Consider the following 19,837-nt stretch of genomic DNA (forward strand, 5'->3'; position numbering starts at 1 on the left):
TTTGAGATATCCAACCAATATGATGATACAAATTCTGTTAAATTGGTATTGAATTAGTTTATTAATACATTTTAATGAGCAAAAAAAAAGTCTTATTTACACTGCATGATTTTCCTCCCAAAATACAAAATATTTAACGTTTCATAAAATGAAGTCAAAGAATATAATATAAATGTTTTCAATGTTTACATTGTTGACTGCATGTGACCAGCTCGATTTTAAACAGTTACCAGAAAAAATTATCTAAAAAGTCTCTAATTTATGGGTTATTTGATAACTACGACTAACATAGCTCCTACTGACAGCTTTATTTATCATAAATTTGCTACCGTTTCAAGCAACCAGTTTTTTTTTTGTATGTGATAAATGTATCTATTTATTGTTTGTTTATTGCAAGAAAATAACTAAATCAAATGAACCAGGGTTTTAAACTGTATTTATTGATCCCAAACAATTCTACACTAGTGTTCAAAAGGTATGATTTTGAATTTTTTTTTTAAAGTCTCTTCTGCTCACCAAGGCTGCATTTATTTGATCCAAAAAACTATGAAGTATGAACTACTTTTACAGTTTAAAAAAAAAAACTTTTATATTTGAAAAAGGTCATTTATTCCTGTGATCAAAACAGAATTTTCAGTCTTCAGTGTCACATAATCCTTTATATACTTATATAGTTGATATATACTTGCAATTACGAGAAATAAAGTCAGAATTAATTTAAAAAGGGATATAAACTCGCAATTCTGACTTATTTCGTCGCAAATTTTCCAATTGCGAGTTTATACCACACAATTCTGAGAGAGAATTGCGAGATAAAACGTCACAATTCCCTTTTTTATTCAGTGGCGGAAACAAGCTTCCACATTTGAATGCATCCATGTTGTATAAAAATCTCAATTTCTTTAACAACAAATAAAATCTTACTGACCCCCAAACTTTTGAACAGTAGTGTATATTCCCCAAAATTTGGTAACAGAGTTGCAAATCTTACAGAAAAATGAATAAAACGACTGATTATTAGTTTGCCCTCCAACAATTTAAGCTGTTTTTACCGTATTCCTGGAAAGTGCCTCTTACTGTGTGTGTCAGGATGAGTAAACCTCTTCTAGAGAGTTTCCTTCCCCTTCTCAACATAAAATCATCTGAAAAGCCTCTGTTCTCCTCGACTAAATGCCAGCTCCTGAGGTGAGAAGGACAGAAATGGGAACATGAGGGTTTTTGTAATTGGCAATAAATAGCAAACATGTACCTGTTTTTATGACTGTGTTCCTTACCTCCTGAAGTGACGTTCTTCCTCCAGCAACTGAACAATTCAACTCGAAGAGCAAGGAACAGTATGTATGTACACAGAGAGCAATCTGAAGGACACGTGTGTCATGTCAGGGCACATGAGATCACTGATGACATCACTGATGACATCACACACGTGGATGTTCTTTGGATGGACTGAACGGTGCTGAGAAACGCACACTTGGAGGGTTTTCAAATTCGTTGTTCTGAACCGTTAAACCTGGTAGTAGACAGTATTTTACTGTCCACCAATGAGTATGTCTGTATGTGTATGTGTGTGTGTGTGTGTGTGTGAGCGGGCGGGTGTGTGTGCATGTGTTTTTGTGTTCATATTGTTATCATTTGTATGGAGTAATTCTCTGTGCAGGAGGGTTGAACAAACCCACCACCTTATTTCCTGTGTGAGGAACACTAAGAGTATTTATTAAAATAATTGTTACAAGCAGTGAAATGTTGGTTTTGAAACCCATTTTCTGTCATATCTGTCATTTTCTGTCATATCTCATATCATGTGGTTTCACAACATTACAAAACACACCCTTAAAGATCCTGTTAAAAGATGCAAGATTTATTATTATCATTTTTAAAATAATTTTCAGTTAATGTAATGCTGATTTGTCAGGGCATATTTCTTTATTATTACAATTTTCCACATTTGGAATAATAGTAAAGTAAACACATGAAAAGATTGGATTATGTGGGTTTTTGTTTTTAGAATATATATATATACTTTTTTCCAATTAGTTTTATTCATAAAAACAATTTTTTTTGTTTTCCAAATTAATTGAATGTATTTAAGCATAAGATTTTAATTTAATGAAAAAAAAAAACAGTCCAAAGCTAAATTTAACTTTTCACATGTAGTACTAAAAATCTTATAGCAGATCTGTTATGGTGAGGATTTTGTCACATCTTACATGTCTCAAAATGAAAAGGAATTCAAGCCCAATGCATCATTTTATTCCCATAATAAAAAATAAAGCCAGGTCGAGATTTTTTTAAATGGCCACTAGATGTCGACTAAGTCCCGCACTGCAAGTTATGACGCAATGGATTCCTAGAATGAATGTTGTTTTGTGCTTGTTTCAAGTAAGCACAAATACAACAGCCTCGTTATTATCAGTTCCGTTTGCTTTAAAAAAAAATATATAATAATGTTAATGACAAACATTTTCAAAGCAAACCAAAAGAAACAGTTTAAATAATGTACCTTTAACAGCATATAGCCGTGGACAAAAGCATGACATAAGAAGCTCCATCGTGCACGTGCGCGCGTTCACAGACACTGGTCTGTTGTTTACATCAGCGACTGTTGTGTTCTCTGAGGACAATGGGAAGATCACACTGAGGTATTTCTCTCCACAGAGAGAAACCGATACATTGGGATAAAATTATTTTGAATATATATATTTAATTAATTTTAATCCACACCCCCAAACTGCTCGATAACAAAACCGAGCTGACCGTTTCCGTTTTAGAGAATAGACGTGAAAATGCACTATCCATGCTTTGGAATATAGGCTAGACCTAAGTTTGGTCTTGTTTTGCTGAAGTGAAAGCCCTTAAAAAATTGAAAGTAGGCTATGGAATATGGTGGAAGTTTAAATTTACTGTAAATCAAATGGACTGTAGCTATTAAACTTTTTATTTTATACGGTAGGCTATAGGCTACTACAATATATATTTTACAAAATAATTTTTACTATAAAATCAAAGCCATAATTATATCTAACCAAGTTATGTTCCAAATTCGAAGTTGATATCACATTTTGTACCAAAAATAGCCGCCGGGTGTCACCCACATTCAATTGATTTTTATTAGATGCATTCTCCTGTAACGAATTAATACACTTCTGTCCAAATATAACTTCTATCACAAAATAGTCGCCAAATATGGAACCTTGAGACTTGTAAACTTGAGATCTTTCCAACGATAGGTGTTTTGTCAAGATTGGAAAAGGTTTTGATCATAAAGTATTTATAAGACATTTTGTAATATGAAACCTGACACCGCCCACTAGAGGAGTATCAATTTCAAAATGGTTTTCACAGGATGAATTTTTAGTTCGTAAGCTTTTGAATGATACCTAATTTATGATGATTAGCCTACTAAAATATGTGATACAAAAAAAGGCAATGATAAAAAGAGCGCCAGACCAGTTGTCCCCACTATCAAGAGCGAAATGAATCTGCAGTCAGGTGGTACAGGTCAGAGCTCTTTAAGTTGTTTATGTTATTATTATTGTAATGTTATGTGCTTTGAGACATAAGGTCGTTTAACGTCTCCCGTCTCGTGATGCTTTGCAAACTCTGCTGTCATGTGCTTTGAAGAAGGCATGGCTTTGGAGACGCTCTGAAGGGAAGGTGGGATTTCATGCTAGCTCATACTCATACTAGCCTATCTGAAAATTGCTTACCCTACCTTTAATATTTACAACGACATGAGGGTGAGTAATTAATGCACGAATTTTCATTTTTAGGGTGAACTAACTCTTTAAATGCTTAAACTGGGCCTGACTTGAAAAAAAAAGCTGACTATAAAGTTCGATAAAAAAAGCTGACCAAAGTTGTTTTCATACAATAAACTATAACAGCCTTAGACTCACCACTGCTCACACACACTCAAACACTCACATAGCTTTGCTCTTGTCTGAGAAAGCAGAAGCAGACGCCAGCCAGTTACTTAGCAACCACAATCCACTTCCATGGCAATGCTATAAAAAGCAACAACAAAGAAAAAACGGGAAGATGGTGATCATGGCAGATATGTGTTAGGGAGTGTGTCAAAAGAATTACACACGACCTCCACTGTGCATTGAATATTAGAAACATGCTTTATTTACAGTCTTCTGCTGTAAAACGTTGTTTTAAGTATAACAATTTCCATTCAATAAATTATTCCTCTCTGATTCCTAATATAATATACAAAGTGGCCATCCATAACTGATCAGCATCCTCTTTTTTGATAATACAAAGGATTTTGTCAGTGTAACGTTATGCAATTAAGGTCTGCTCTGTAATTGCTTCTTTATAGATTTCCTTTCCCATCATTTATTTGCCCCTCCTGCATGCTTATGAGAGAGAGAGAGAGAGAGAGAGAGAGAGAGAGAGAGAGAGAGAGAGAGAGAGAGAGAGAGAGAGAGAGAGAGAGAGAGAGAGAGAGAGAGAGAGAGAGAGAGAGAGAGAGAGAGAGAGAGAGAGAGAGAGAGAGAGAGAGAGAGAGGGGAGGAGGTATAAAATGACAGGGTGGAAGGAGAGACTTGTAGAGACTTACAACACTAAATCTGTGAAGTGTTTGTCTGCTGGTGCTTAGCACTGTGAAGAGAGGAAGCTGATGGGTACAGATGCGACACTTCGACTGTTTGCATATTAAAGCAATAGTCCATCAATTCATATTCTGGCATCCTTAACTCACCCTCATGTCGACCTTTATGAACACAAAGATTGTTTGTAAATTGTCCAAACTGCTCTACATCAACATACCAGGGGTTGTCAAGCTTAACATGTACAAACAGTACGATAAAAGTAGTCAATATAACTCATGCGCCATATTAAAAGCCTTCCAAAGCCATCTAAAAGTGAATGTTTACATAGATAAACAAATAAAAAGTTGCTTGAAAATGAAAAATACGTGAGATGCAGGGCAGTGGAGGTACGACCCATGCAAGGTCTCAACTCTTTTTTTTTTTAAGTTAGGTACTGTTCACATTTTTGCATTCCACTGCAGCATTTTCTATTGTTTTTCTATGTAAACATGCGTTAGGCAGACATGTTTGAGCATTGGGCTTGCGTCTTTTTCGGCGTCTCATGTATGACCCAACATTATAAAAATACTGCGCTCAAGTTAAAGGTGCACGGTTAAAAAACAAACCCGTATGCATTTTGCAGAAGAACATTGTTTTGGTTGCGCTTCGGCTCTACATGACTGTGCGGATGAATATGGTTCTTTCTCATAAGAGAGATTATTCTACTGCTCATAAAACATTAAGTATAGGCTTCCAGTTTAGATGGAAAGGATCTCAAGCTGACTAGCTGAAGACGTTACTGTAGCTTTACCCATTAATAGACCTTGAAAATAAATTCCAGCAACAGCTACAAAAACCAGAATGAAACAAACTTTCACAATATATAATGCTTTACAGTGAACTCTGTTAGAGAGCTACATATGGCAGTTTATCTGTTCAATAAAATACATTATTCACCTGTTGAGTAATAAAAACACCATCTCTGCGTTGCTTTTACAACATCTCAAATCCCTCAGTTCTCGCCATCTCTGAGAAGCCAAGCTAATGTTGATTCTTGTTTTATTACGAGCTCTGTCTCGTTCTCTTTTCTCCAGAAGACTCTCCTCTGTTCGGCGTTTGTTTAAAGTAACACTATGTAGTTTTTCAACCTTCATAATATATTTCCAAGACCCTTGTGATGGTACATCGACTTAAAATAAGTTAAATGACACGTCTGCCATAGCCTGACGTGGTCTGTATCGCTTTTACTGGCACTATGTAACTTCGGGTTTCGGGTAGGAACCGGAGCACAAAAAGAACTACAAAATTCGACTGCTTTACGGCATACGTCACTTCCCCCACCACTTCCTCAAATTGTCTGTGGCAATTGCAGACATCCCAAGTCTCCCGGGAGTCTCCCGCATATTGATAGCATCTCCCTGATGCCCGAAAATTAGTTCAAATCTCCCGCATTCTAGAGTGCGCATGCGAGACAAAACATACTGCACGCTTAACATACATAGCGCGAGGACGGCAGACAGGGAGAGAGCGAGAGACCTTGCGAGTGTGCCTCACGAAAGCTAGTCAACCCACCACCCGTCAACAATCCAGTCACCAAGATATACCTCCCTGAAATGACTTCTTGCAGGTTGGGATGTCTGCCATTGTTGATTCCAAAGCCAGTGCTGGATAAACAGCGAGCGTGCGCGTGCGACCATAGGCTGCGGTAGGCTAAATTATTTACGACAGCGGTAATGGACAATTCCGCTTCCAACCTGTAGGGCGACCGCTGAGGAAAAGTTCCTTGGTGTTACTTTAAAAAGGGTGATTCTCCTGAGGTTGGAGATTTAGCTGCTCCCTGTCAATCTCTCTCACTCGTTGTAACAACTAACCTCTGCCATTCCCACACCAGACACACACACACTCACTCAACTACCCTCTGCCACTCTCACACCACACAGAGCAACTTTTCTCTATTTACTGATATGACGAGGCGCACGGACAAGTGACGCATGTATGAAATTCCCCGCAAAAACCACCCCGACAGATCTAAAATATAAAAACTTATAATACGCTTACCAAATGAATCAGCGTAAGACGAAACATGTTTTGGAAGAAGGATTGATGATGTATTGACTTAAATTTAGTTAATCTTAAAGACAGTGGTTCAACAGAAATAGTTCAGTTCTCATAATCAGAATGTCATTTACTTTTTGTTGGAATTGTGTGGGCTGTATTGTCCTTGTCATTGTGTTTCTACTCTGAATGTTTGGTTTTTGCATACAAAAATACACTTGCAAAAGTTTCTCTTTTTAAACTTTATTTGTAGACTTCATAAACCAATCAATAGTGCATTCCTGGACTGACTTGCAGGTAAACGTTTGCAGTTCGCAGGTCTTCTGATGTCCGGTGGAAGCATGTACAGTACTTCCCAAAGAGGCATTGAATGACTGCAGTAATGCATTAACATTGTAGTTACCGGAACAACCAAGTCCGGAGGGTCCAAGTCTCTCTCTCCAGAACAGGCAAGAAAAAAACGAAAAAGAAACCAGTGGATTTTTCCTCTCTCTTTCAGGACAGTAGGGTACCCTCACCCCTTCTTCCTCTTCTGCGAAATCCCTATTGCAAACCCAGACGACCTTTCTTTCTGGAGGTCAAAGGGCAAACCCTGAATCCTTGGACTGGCAATCAGACAAAAAACAAAAACAAGGCTAAGACATCACAAATAAGCCAAGATACAAGAGGAAAACTCAACATATACACAGGTACAAAGCTGCCCCTCACAATGTTAAATATATTTTCCATAAATCTCCTTTATGTATCCTTCTCATTTGCTCTCTCACATATTGATCAAAAAACTATTTAATAAAGTAAAGCTTTCGACAACCATTTTAATATGTCTTTAAACCGCACAAGTCTACTTTGACATTCAACAAACACATACCTCAAGTGACATCCAAGAAAAAGTAAAGTACAGTTAAGTTTATTTGCTTGTCCATAAACCAGTTTGTGCTTTTTTTGTTGTCTATTGACAACAGTCAGATTTAATGTTTCTCCATCTGTGCAGAAGGAGATCCAGCACATGGGGACATATGGACCACAGCTGAAAGATGCAAAGTTGTTGACCGATATTCCATACAGGACATTGTCAGCATTGCTCGGTTACAGACGAAATGACTGTTATCATGTACAGAAATACAGAAATCCAAAGAACATATCAAAGGTAAGGTGGAGAGAGAACTGCCACAAAACAGAGGAGACAAGAGACAGCTGGAAAGAAGGAAAGAGTCAGAACAGCCAACACACTCTCATGGCAATTCGTAACCACTTTACATTTTGGTGTATGAATTGGTAAAATCTCATTTGTAGGTTTTCGTACGATCTGCTTACGCCCCACTGAAAGTCAGGTTTAGGGGTCGGGTTAGAGGATGACCTTCATGCTTACTTTTTTCGAAATAATCATACATTTCTATACAAATCACATCATACGAAATTGCCACCACGCAAAACAGTTACATTATCTCATGAGGATCGGGTTGGAACAGCACAGAAATAGATCACTGGATTTCTCGTGCCAATTTGTTCATGACTACATTATCAAGAGTTGATTTGAGCATTAAAAGGTGCACTAAGTAAGCTTTAGGGCTACACTTTATTTTGATGGTCCCCTTTAGACATTCTGTTGACTATAAGTACCGTTGCACCTACATGTCAACTAACTCTCATTGGTGTATAAGGGTGTGTTCACACTTGTAGTTCAGTTCGTTTGGTCCAGACCAAAAAAAAAAAAACATTTATCCTGGTCCACTTAGAGTTCACATTGGCATTTTAACACCGAAGCTAAAGGTATAGGGATGTGTTCACAACCTTATTGGACGGCTTTTATTTAGTTTATTTCACGACAGAACTTACCGAACATCCAAAACTATGCTGTACTCTGGGCTAAATGCACTCGTTGTATGTGCGTAGCCTACATATTAGGGCTGGGCGATAAAACGATAACGATAATTATCGCGATATAATTTCTCTCGATAAAACGATATCAAGAGTTCGATAAATGTTCGATAATGTTTATGCGCCAAAAGCGGAACGAAACTCATTTGAACCGCGCGCCACACGGACCGTTTATCCGCTCGGCTCAAAGTCCAAACGGCAGCGCGAGCTCACTAGAGCAGACTATGGAGCAGACGCGTTAACTCTGATCGTCTCGTTCACGAGATCCAGTGAGAAGCGCTTGAATTCAGCGAAGAACACAAATGACTCTGTGATTTAACCCAGTTTAAAGGCAGATGAAACAGAGCTGACGAACAGGAGAAACACTGTGCGCAACGATACAGTCAATCTGAATTGATACTGAATCCATTTACCATGGATTAACTGTAACGTTAGCCTAGTAATATTAACTGCACCATGAAATGTGGGATATACATATTGAATTGTATTATATTATTAATGTAGACAATGTATTAAATGACTAATGGAATATAATTACAGTATTTAATAATGTATTTAGGCTACTGTTTTTCATACAAATACCATAGAAACCATAAAGTTACATTTTGCCATGATAGTGAGGTGCTATAGGCTATGCCTGGTTTTATCTGGGGTTATCATGATCTAAATGCATGATACTGGATAACCAATGGTTAATTTTAATAAAACTCAAAAAGTCAGAATATTACATTTTACCAAATACAAATGTGGTTGTTACATTTTTTTTTTAACAGATGTTACTGTTTTTGTTAATGAACATAAATTTAACATAGTAGTATTAGCTTGAGTTAGGATGCAGATTTACTGTCAACTCACTGTCAATGTGTTTCAAGATAAAACGTAACATTAATATTGCAGCCTGCACTGCAAACTGTGCTGAAGATACGTGCCATCAAAGTCAGACAACACAAACCTGTTTCAAGACTTGAAACAATATCCCCCATTAGCACATGCAGAAACTAAGAAATATATGTTTGGCAAGTGTTTGTCATGATATGTTCTGACAATAAAGAGTAGTTTAAAACCACAATTAACGCACTGGTTTCTACAACTTTCACTTAGGAGCAAAAATCTGCCATTAAACTTGAAAGAAAGAAAGATTTGACATTTATCGTGATAATTATCGATATCGACTGATATAAAAAAAATTATCGTGATTTTCCCAGCCCTACTACATATGATCGTATTATGACCAGCTGAGAACTCGTGAAGAGCTTTTAAAATGTGTAAAGGAGTTAAAACAGCGTCAGGAACCCCTCCGTCACACACACACACACACAGATCTGCTGCGAGGAGACGTGGTTCTGATGCCTGTACTGAACTGTGATGGGCGACATCATGACTATCATGAGAAAAAACGGGTATGCTTGAGCATTCTGTCCTTTTTAGGGTCGCATCTTGTGATATCATGTCCCGTTTTTGGTTTGTTTACATGTCTTTGGTCCGTGTTGTGTTCATACTTTATTCTAAACGCACAAGTTTATTTGGAAGCGGACCAAGGCCGCTGAAAAGCTTGTTTGGGTTCAGATGGCAGCGTTCACACTTATTCAAATGAACCGCACTAACAGAGCAATTACTCCAGTGTTTCGTTTTAATCCAACCAAACCATAGATTTATATACACTAGATGTCGCCTTGGCAACGGCAGTTCATTGGAACGAATGCGTCAATAGAGCCGCCATCATGGAACAGGGGAGCCCCTCCTCTTTGTAGGCAACGGTCTAACGGAAATAAAAATCACCATAAATCGTCATGAATGAGATTTTCTAGTTTTTTTGGTTTGTTCCAATGGTCAGACATGTATTTATCATTGAGTCCAGAGAAAAACAAATTTTAAAAACATTCTTCCTAGTTCAGATTTCGTTCGTGTGAACATCCATACGCAGCACAAAAGTCAGAAAATCCATGAATTCGAAGTACAGGCGGAGAAAGCAGCGTTACCTAGCTACTTCCTATGACAAGACCCCTGTTCCAAGATGGCGGCTGTTTTGACGCATGCTTAGAAACACAAGGCGACATCTAGTGTATAGATCTATACAACCAAACATGCCAAGTGTGAACACACTCTTAGTTGAGTATTAGTAGACTGTTAGGGGTGGGAGTAGGGGTAGTAGAATAAGCTGACAAAGCTATACTTGCAAAGTGACTTATAGTCAGGAGAATGTCTGTTGGAGAACGATCACAGTAAAGCAGATATTAAGCAGACACTCCGCTAATAATCTAATGAGAGTTAGTTGACATGTACTGTAGGTGCAACGTTACTTATAGTCAACAGAATGTCAAAATAAAGTGTTACCAGTTTTTGTTTTTATTCATCCCAGAGAAGTATATACTGACACCTACTGGTGAGGATGTATGATACTTATGCATTCGTTTGTTTATGTTTTGTGAAGTGCATTGAGCACTGAAAAAGTACTATATTATAATGAACATATTATTATTATTATTGATATTGTTGTCTTTATTACTATTAGACATGTTGATCTCAACATAGCGGCCCCTATGAGTGGGCAACCCACTCCATGTGGAATAAATCAGCTTTTATTAGACTACTGATATGACTGGAGTCTTGATTGCATGTGAGTATTCATCATTTTTATTATAGAAACTAAAAGTTCTGCTCAGTGTAGGTATTAAACTTTTGAATGAAGAAAAAATAACAATGCACCTTATTTTATCAGTGCCACAGCAGTAAAGAGATTAACTGGTTTTGAATCTCATCAGTGCGTCTTCTCATCTGAATCCCCTGAGTCCCACTGACACAATTAAATCTGCCTGATATTAGGTCAAATGGATAATTTCATCTTCTCAAAGCCATTAATCCAAAACTAGACTGACATGAGCTGTCAAAGGCATCTGCACATTCAAATGCATTCAACAAAAGATCATCAGAGTTTTCATAACAAACCATGAAGAGGAGGACAAACACTTAATGCTTTTGTGAAACATTAATGATGGTTGTCACAACTACAATTCTCAGAGTTTTACTTATCGCTATTTTGTAACACTGATGTTTGGGGTAAATATATAATAAGTTTCACAGACCTTATCAAGCACTTCATATGTTGTGGATCCCATTTCTTGCGGAAACACAAGCGTTTCAATATAGCTCCATTAGTTATTAATCTTCCAACAGGCTGCATAACCACTGTGACATCATGAGGAAGCTCTTAAAGGGGCGGGGCTAAGCGACAGTCCAATACAAGGGAAATGGACAACGAGGTTCACAAAACACCTGCTAAAATTTGTACGGAGAATGTTGTGCCTTTGAGAAAGGGAAAGAGAACAACTTGCTCAAACCACTATAGTACAGCAAACTGTCAAACAAAATCGATATCAAAGGACAAATTACAAACACTTGAATTAGCCCTTGAATTGAAACAGTTCAGAAATTGAGTTGAGATATGCCCAAATTCAAGAGAGAGACAAAGGAGACGAAGCAACAAGGGTTGACAGGCGAGCGTCAGATCTAGTTGTGAAACATTGCTTTTCCTCTGTATTGAGTAGAGAGCGGATTTCTCAATGGATCAGAGTGAGTTCAAAGGTCACAAGCCTAATCGTTGACCTTCATCATCTGCAAGTATAAGTAGCAGTGTGGCTTTGATACGTGTGCTTTCACTCTATTCTTTACCTACACTCAATTCAGCCACCCATGCTTTTCATTATGCACATTTTAATATCCTTATTCGATCATGTCATTTTAAATTCTAATGTCAGATCCCCCCCAGTGTTTATACAATTATAATAGAGCATTTCCTCTTTTTCCGTTGACGTGTTCTTCCTTAATCAGTCAGATTCTCGTCGGATTTAAAGGGACAGAGCGAGAAAAGACAGTCGCTGTGCTGTAGCTGTGCCCGTTTCAGTCCGCTTTCAGAGGGGGCGCAGCACATGTGTCCTGGTTTTCCACGGGATAGGGGGCATTGTGGGAAAAGGGGGAGAGACTCAAGGTTTTCTATCAGGGTTATGGCGAGGCATGAGGGGCAGAGCAGTGGGCGTCTTTAACCCAAGGACTCTTTCCCGCTCTCACGCACCTGATGACTGCTCTTACTCATCTTCATCTCCGTCAGCTGGATGTATCGCAGCACGTTTGTGTCTGGATAGAGGGAAGATGAAGTACAGAAAATAAGAAGTGCAAGGGAGGAAGAAATAAAGACACCAGCATCAAGCTGCGTTCACACTGCCAGTGGCTTTGGCCCTTTTACACCTGGTATTAAGATTTCATACCAGGTTCATCGTTTTGTTTGATCGCATCACAGGAAGACGAGGGAGACACAAACCCATTTACACCTGGTGTTTTAATCCGTCTCTTTTGTCTACTTTCATCCACTTCTGTCCTGATGTCTTCGAGGGGAGGGTCTATGGGCGGGTAAATGTATGGGCTTTCAGATCTTTCAGTCTAATAGACAAAATAAGCTCATGCAATTTACAAATGAATTGACCGGAGACAAAGAGAAAACACATGGAGAATATCAGCTTTCGCTCCTGCTCTGGCAGCCGCAAGACCAGCCGATTAGACAGACCCTCCAGAAAAACGTGATTATGCGATCGCATGATTTAATGCATAATCAGCCAAAGTCCAAAGCCAAAGTTTATGCGGGGGCCGCATTTTTTCAAATACGCCGCACTTTCGTCGCATAAATTGCCGATTTCACTGCAAAATATGCGGGGCTTGCATGATTTCATAATCCTTGCATTTTCGTTGCAAAAAAGGTCATGTATCTTAGCAGAAAGTTGAAAAATGTTGCTATTTTATTTATTCTTTTTTTACAGAAGTTGTAGCATATTCCTTTTGTAAAGCTACAGAACTTGTTTGACTCAATGTTTTGTAAGTTTGATGTGTTTATTAAGGTCTGAAATAAAACAAGATGAGAACTTAAATATTCCCAGCACTTTCTGTGATGTAGTAGGCTATGCTTTTCATAGGAAGTAATAAGAAATGACTCTTTACATTAAGGTAGTAGCCTAGTGAGAACAGGGTGTTGGGGGAATCACTTCATTTCTTCTCTTTTTCATCAAACCGCAGTTTTTGCAAGTTCCCGCAATTTTTGCACGTTCCCGCAATTTCATCGCATAAAATTGCATAAATATCCCGCATATTCCATCGCATTTTTAAAGAAAACGGGCCGCATAATCAAGGATTTTTGCCCGCAACAATCACAAAAAAACTCTGCGTTTTTCTGGAAGGACTGAATAGAAATCAGAAATGGTGAGAGAACATTGTGCTTGGTATGTTTTTCATGTTCAAAGTCAAACCAAGCTTGTGTTTTCAGCCGACAAAGTTTAAATCCCGTCTGCCTAGCTCTTCCCATAATCTTTACACATTAGGTCAGTAGACGGAGAGTAGGCGTCTTTTGCAGCTGTTTGATCACATAAGCGGCTGCTGCTAAACAACATGTTGGAGGGAAAAGACTAAATATTTATGAAATCAGAACATAAAATGCGTAATATTAAAGATGAACGAGAAACAACGAGTGCTCTTTGCCATCGCGGATATTTATCTGCAGTGAAAGTGCAAGCGTTGGTCTATTTGGGTTCACGAAACCATTTTGGGCTAGTAACACTTTCACTGTATGTACAGAAACATATCATAAATTATAGGAAAGTTGCTGACCGCTAAAATAACTTTAGCTACATCACACCGCCAACACTCTCCACTTCAGGATGTATAGATGGATCACATGTGCTCCACTGAATCCTATTGGTTGTTGCTCCCAAAAGCCGCTCTTCATTTGCATAAATATAAACATATCTTGACTTTGTCGCATCGCCAACGGTCACTGTCAGAAATCGCCTGCTCTCCATTGAAAATGAATGTCGCTGCGTGTCGCTGGCAGTGTGAACTCATTATGTAAGACTAAACCTTCTCAAAATCTTTAGTTGCTTCTATAAGCATGCACACGAACAAACATAAATACAGGTAAATGGTTTACCGGTTTCTATAACATAACAGCCATAATATAACACTGGACATGCACATATTCTATATATCAGTTCTGAACGTTTGGGTTGAAGATGATTCATTATTGTTGACAAACTATTACTAAAATTTATCGAAATAAAGATGAAATAAAATATTAGGTGAAAAACCAACTAAAATTTAACAAGTTTAAGTTATAAATTATTAAAATAAAAAAAAACTGAAATAATTTTTTTAAAAGAAATAATACAAATGACAAAAGCATAAATTACCGAAAATATAAAAATAAAAGCCAATTCAAAATATACCATAACTGTATATAACTGTACATAAACAATGCTAAAATAACACTGGGTCGTGGCTGTTTTGGAGCGAATAGTATATTAATAAATATTATGCATAATAATAATAATAAACAGTGTTTGATTTAAAGGGCATTTTGGTAATTCATGCAGGCTCATTTCTCAGATATTTTTATAATTGCATTACCTCTGCATCACCTAACACTCACTTTAAGTTAATCTTCAAAAACATTCATAATTTAATAACACAGTTAAATGTAAACTTTAGCAAATCTCAAAGATAAATATCATTTTGTTATAAGTTTTGTATCTAATTTCACTGGTGGCATTTAATTTTTTTTTTAATTATACAAAACACAGAATATTGGCCACAGCATGAAGATAATTAGCAGCTAATCAGTATCAGACAGATTTGTAATATTGGTGAATCCCTAATACACAATTTAGTGTTGAGTCACAATGCAAAAGAAAACCATTTGAGAAGCGCCGCTGTATATGATATTAAAGCGATCATAAAGCCCACCTGTGGGTTCACGGCACTTGGCATCGCGTAGGTAACGCAGGGCACACTCGTAGTCTCCAAGGTGGTAGAAGGCAATCCCAGCACGGTACATGGCCTTAAAGTGATCCTGCTGGTGTCCGAGGACCTTCAAACAGTATTCCTTAACCCGCTCGTAATTCACCAGCTCCGACTGCAGCAAACAGGCTATGAGGAACGAGAGAGGGTAAAAGACAAACAGAAGAAAGGGGAATTAGTACTATAATAATTGTATACAAAAAAGTATTAAAGAAATGTATTAAAAATGTAAAAAAAGAACAATTAAATGAGATTTAACTCAAATATACAGTGGCCTCTCTGGTTTATTGTATTACAGAGACAATAATTATTTTACATTCGTAATATAACTGTTACGGGTATGGTGCAGGCAGATGAAGAGGCAGCAGTCAACAGGTCCAATTCAAATATACTTTACTCAATATAACAAAACAAGGATCACGGGAGACAGCAACACACCATACACAAATGAGAACCGACAAGGAGTGAAGGAGGACACAGGGTTTACATACACAGAGAACGGATCATGGGAAACAAGACACAGCTGGGGCAAATCAACCAGAAACAGGTGAAGGAACTGAGAACTAACGAGGAGCGGGAAAACTGAGACACAGGAATAAACCAAATACACAGTGACGGGGGGAAACTCAGGACACACATGTAACAATAACAAATATTAAATATTTTGTTACTAATTTTAATAAGGCAATGAGACAGGAAATCACCCAGCACATGAGTAAGATTTAACCCAGCAAGATGGTTAACCCTTTCACACGTAAGTTTAAAATATTCTAACTGACCCCCCAGCGTGAGTTTTTCAAGGCGACCGTTATTTAGAACCTGTCACTTTAATGTTTTCATGGTGACGCGTCATTTCTTGTCACGTGACACAGCGCAATCACAACACAGATCTGAATGAGTGATGATCTGCTTTTATGTCTTTTTTCCTTTTCTATTCAAAATATTCACAAATGTATTAGCTACAGCATGAAACACTGATATTCCGATTGTCAAATATGTGCAAGTGGATGTGTTTTGTTGTTTAAACATATTTATAACGATCGCGTTAGTTGAGCTGTATGCACGATGGGCGGCGCCATGTTAGTTTGTTTCACAGTTCAGAGAATCGGACCTGTTGTTTCTCACGAAATACATGAAAGTAAGTGGCCGGTGAACTAGGAGAAGAATAGGGTAAAATGTAAAGCTACTTACACAATGTGTATCTGATATGAATAAAACGTTTTGTCTTATTATAATGGAAATGATTATTGTTGCCGTTTCCATAGACATCAGTGTCTATTTTACTAATTCAAAATCACTGTTTTGCTAGTACTTATGTGTATTTAAATGTCTGAAACCTAAAATAAACATTATGTGGTTTAAAATACTCAATAGTTGTGATATATGACAGCACTGAGTGCGTCTGTCTCTGGCTCAGCGCCAGCCAACGCGCGAAAGCACGTTTGAATTTAGCAGTTGATCACGTGATGCACTGACCGTTCTAATCACACCGGTGTGATCGTACGCTCCAGGGACCAGCCAAGACTGATCACACCGGTGTGATCGTACGCGTCAAAGGGTTAATTTCACCCACTGGTTGGGTTAAATGAACGACCCAGCAATATGGGTTAAATGGTAAAAACCCAGCACTTGGGTCAAACCAACCCAGCGCGTGCTCTGTCCCATAGTGACCCAGCGGTGTGGTTAAGGTTGGGTTATTTTTTAACCCTGCAGTTTTTAGAGTGTAAGGCCCTGTCCCAAATGGAACCCTAAGCACTCGCGGTCTTCCTCTGAGTCCGCACTTTCACAACGTAACGCCGCTTTGAATGTCGGGAAGAAGTCTGCTGTGGAGTCCGCATCAACGCGGGCTCGGCAAAAGTGCGCATCAAGGGCGCAAATCGACCGCAGAGGGGGGCGCTCGCGAGCACCCTTCTGAGATCTAAAAATGACAAATGGGACACACTGCGGTCTCACGGACTTAACGGACACGCGCTTGTGATGGGCAGATCGAGGCTTCGTGAAGCAATGAAACAGTATAGCAAACGTGCCATATTGTTTCGAGGCTTCGAATCAATCCGACACCCGTCTCCACGGTGACACCTAGTAATCACTTGCAGGTGTTGATCTGAAACAACTTTGATTTTTAATACAACGAGCCAATAAAAAACTGTTTTTTGTTTTTTTTTTTGTTTTTTTATTGTATGTTTCTATTATGAAGCTTGTAACCTGTAGTCTCTTCACATTGCATAATGTTATTTTGGTCATGAAAAATGAATAAAAGAAATCAAGCCACAATGTCTCACTTTCTTATAGATTTTTATTCAAACATATCAATCTCTCTGCTGTCGAAGGACTCAGCCTACTTTTTTTTTACAGATAATTTCTCCAGCCTTTGAAAAAATCCTCTCACAGGGGACACTTGTTGTTGGCATGCAAAGATATTTTTTTAGCAAGGACATACAAATGAGGAAAGATTACTGCTCTCTCTTTCCAGTAAGTTAGGGGATCATGAGTTCTGGGCAAAAACGCATCGTTGAGGTATTTTTTCACTTCCACTGTCGCATCAGCTGTAGCATTGTGTATCATCTGGGTTTCACGGATGTGATTATCAAAATGTTCCCATAAACTGTCCTGTGTTTCTACTGGTGTTGATGATGATGATGATGGGCCTGATGTTGACATTTGTGGCTCTGAATGAAAATGAAAATCTATTATATGCATCTATCTATTAATCTATGTATATATCTAATAATATATCTATCTATCTATCTATCTATCTATCTATCTATCTATCTATCTATCTATCTATCTATGTATCTATCTATTAATCCATGTATATATCTAATAATCTATCTGTATATATATATTTCTATCTATGCATCTATTAATGTGTCACTATATGTACTCTGTCTCTCAGTTAATGTGTAAATTTAAATGGAAGCCTAAATATAACTAAACAAATCGCACTATAAATGTCACTATATCACCAAAAATCCGCTACCTCAAAACCAAACTCCTTTCACAAAAACCCACAATGTGAAAATGCGTTGACTTCACTTTTATACTGTGTGTAATAGTGTGATCTTTCCCGACCGACCTGTCAATCAAACCCTGACTCGGCGGAGCACTCCACCTGATGAAACACTCAGAAGCTTCATTTAGCCGTAGTCACGTGACGTGGGTGTTTTGAATCACGCTTCGGATCAGTGTTTCGAATCATCTGCGCTTCGGGATCTCGCAAAGCCTCGGAACGACTGTTTCGCGTCAGCCATCCCTAACACGCGCACGCGGCAGCCATTGTAAGTCCACAAGACCGAAAGTGCACATGAAGTGTGCCATTTGGGATTGGGCCTAAGAAAAGGACAGGACTAAACAATAAAACAGCTGAAATAAATGAATAAACAAACAGCTAGGGAGAAAAATAGACATGAAATAGACTGGTACAACATCCTGGCCTGAGAGATGAAGCAGAATTGAAGCGCAGGATGTTTTCTCGCAGTCATCAGTTACTGAAGTCCTGAGAGCAGCAGTTTTTAATGCGATTGGTTTCAGATAACCACATTAGCACAAAGTGAAGGTCTAATTGCATCTTTTAGCCACTCTAGGCTCAGTGACACAGATGAAGTAATTGTTTTATCTGCCGTCTAAAGAGAAAATAAACCAAACGAGACACATCCTAATCGAAAGCTGCGGCTTAAAAGTGTTGGATGCGTCTGAAAATGTGCATGCTGTATCGGACAGGGATGCAGGTCTAAAGGGTTTATATAACCAGAATAGAAAATATTTGATGAATCTAATGACAGATCAGATATAGCAGATAATTATATGAACATTTTCCACATGCATTTTTAATATTTCATTGAATTAATTAAATGTTGGAGGTCTTTGGTTTTAAAAAAAGAACGCAGCTAATTAGAAGCATTGGCCCTGAAAGAACATCTGCACGGCAAAGGAATTACTGCGGCGCCTGCTAGGCAGCTGGTGTGTGTGTTCAACCCTCCATCCAGTGACGGTTATTTATTCCAACAGCAGATGACATGGCTGGACACTGATGGCAGGGGCTGGGAAACTCAATTTCATTTTTCAATTTAAGCTCATAGGTTGTGTTGTGTGTGTGTGTGTGTGGCATGTGTCCGGTATGTTCAGGAGTTTAGAACATCCTGCAATTCAATTAATCTCTTGTATGAGCTCACTCTTATTATGACCTGAATTCACCTCTCACGTTATTTTTATGCACCAGCTAAATTAAGGAATGATGTACCACAGTCTTATGCTAAGCCTCCGTTTATTTAATACAGTAAAAACGGTAATATTGTGAAATATTATTACAATTCAAAATAAAGGTTTTCTATTTTATTTTAAAATGTATATGCAAAGCTGAATTTTCAGCATCATTACTCCAGTCTTCAGTGTCACATGATCCTTTAGAAATTATTTTAAAATGCTGATTTGCTGCTCAAGAAACATTTTTTATTGTTATAATGTTGAAAAAAAAGTTGTGCTGCTTAATATTTTTGTGGAAACCATGATACATTTTTTCAGGATTCTATAATAAT

At 38.0% G+C, this 19,837-nt stretch overlaps 1 protein-coding gene across 1 annotated transcript in view; it reads right to left on the reverse strand.

Annotated features, from left to right (window-relative positions):
• Window positions 1-12,297: 12,297 nt before the first annotated feature.
• The window catches only part of ttc9b (tetratricopeptide repeat domain 9B), a 33,597-nt gene continuing 26,057 nt past the window's right edge, over window positions 12,298-19,837 (reverse strand). The window contains exons 2-3 of the mRNA XM_056256384.1: window positions 15,249-15,431; window positions 12,298-12,599 (exon numbers count right to left, since the gene is read on the reverse strand). Coding sequence (XP_056112359.1) covers window positions 12,505-12,599; window positions 15,249-15,431 — 278 coding nt within the window. The 3' untranslated portion in view covers window positions 12,298-12,504. The remainder of the gene's footprint in view (window positions 12,600-15,248; window positions 15,432-19,837) is intronic.

Source organism: Rhinichthys klamathensis, unplaced genomic scaffold, assembly GCF_029890125.1.
Source record: "Rhinichthys klamathensis goyatoka isolate OS25496 unplaced genomic scaffold, OSU_Roscu_1.1 h1tg000005l_1, whole genome shotgun sequence".
Taxonomy (NCBI): domain Eukaryota; kingdom Metazoa; phylum Chordata; class Actinopteri; order Cypriniformes; family Leuciscidae; genus Rhinichthys; species Rhinichthys klamathensis.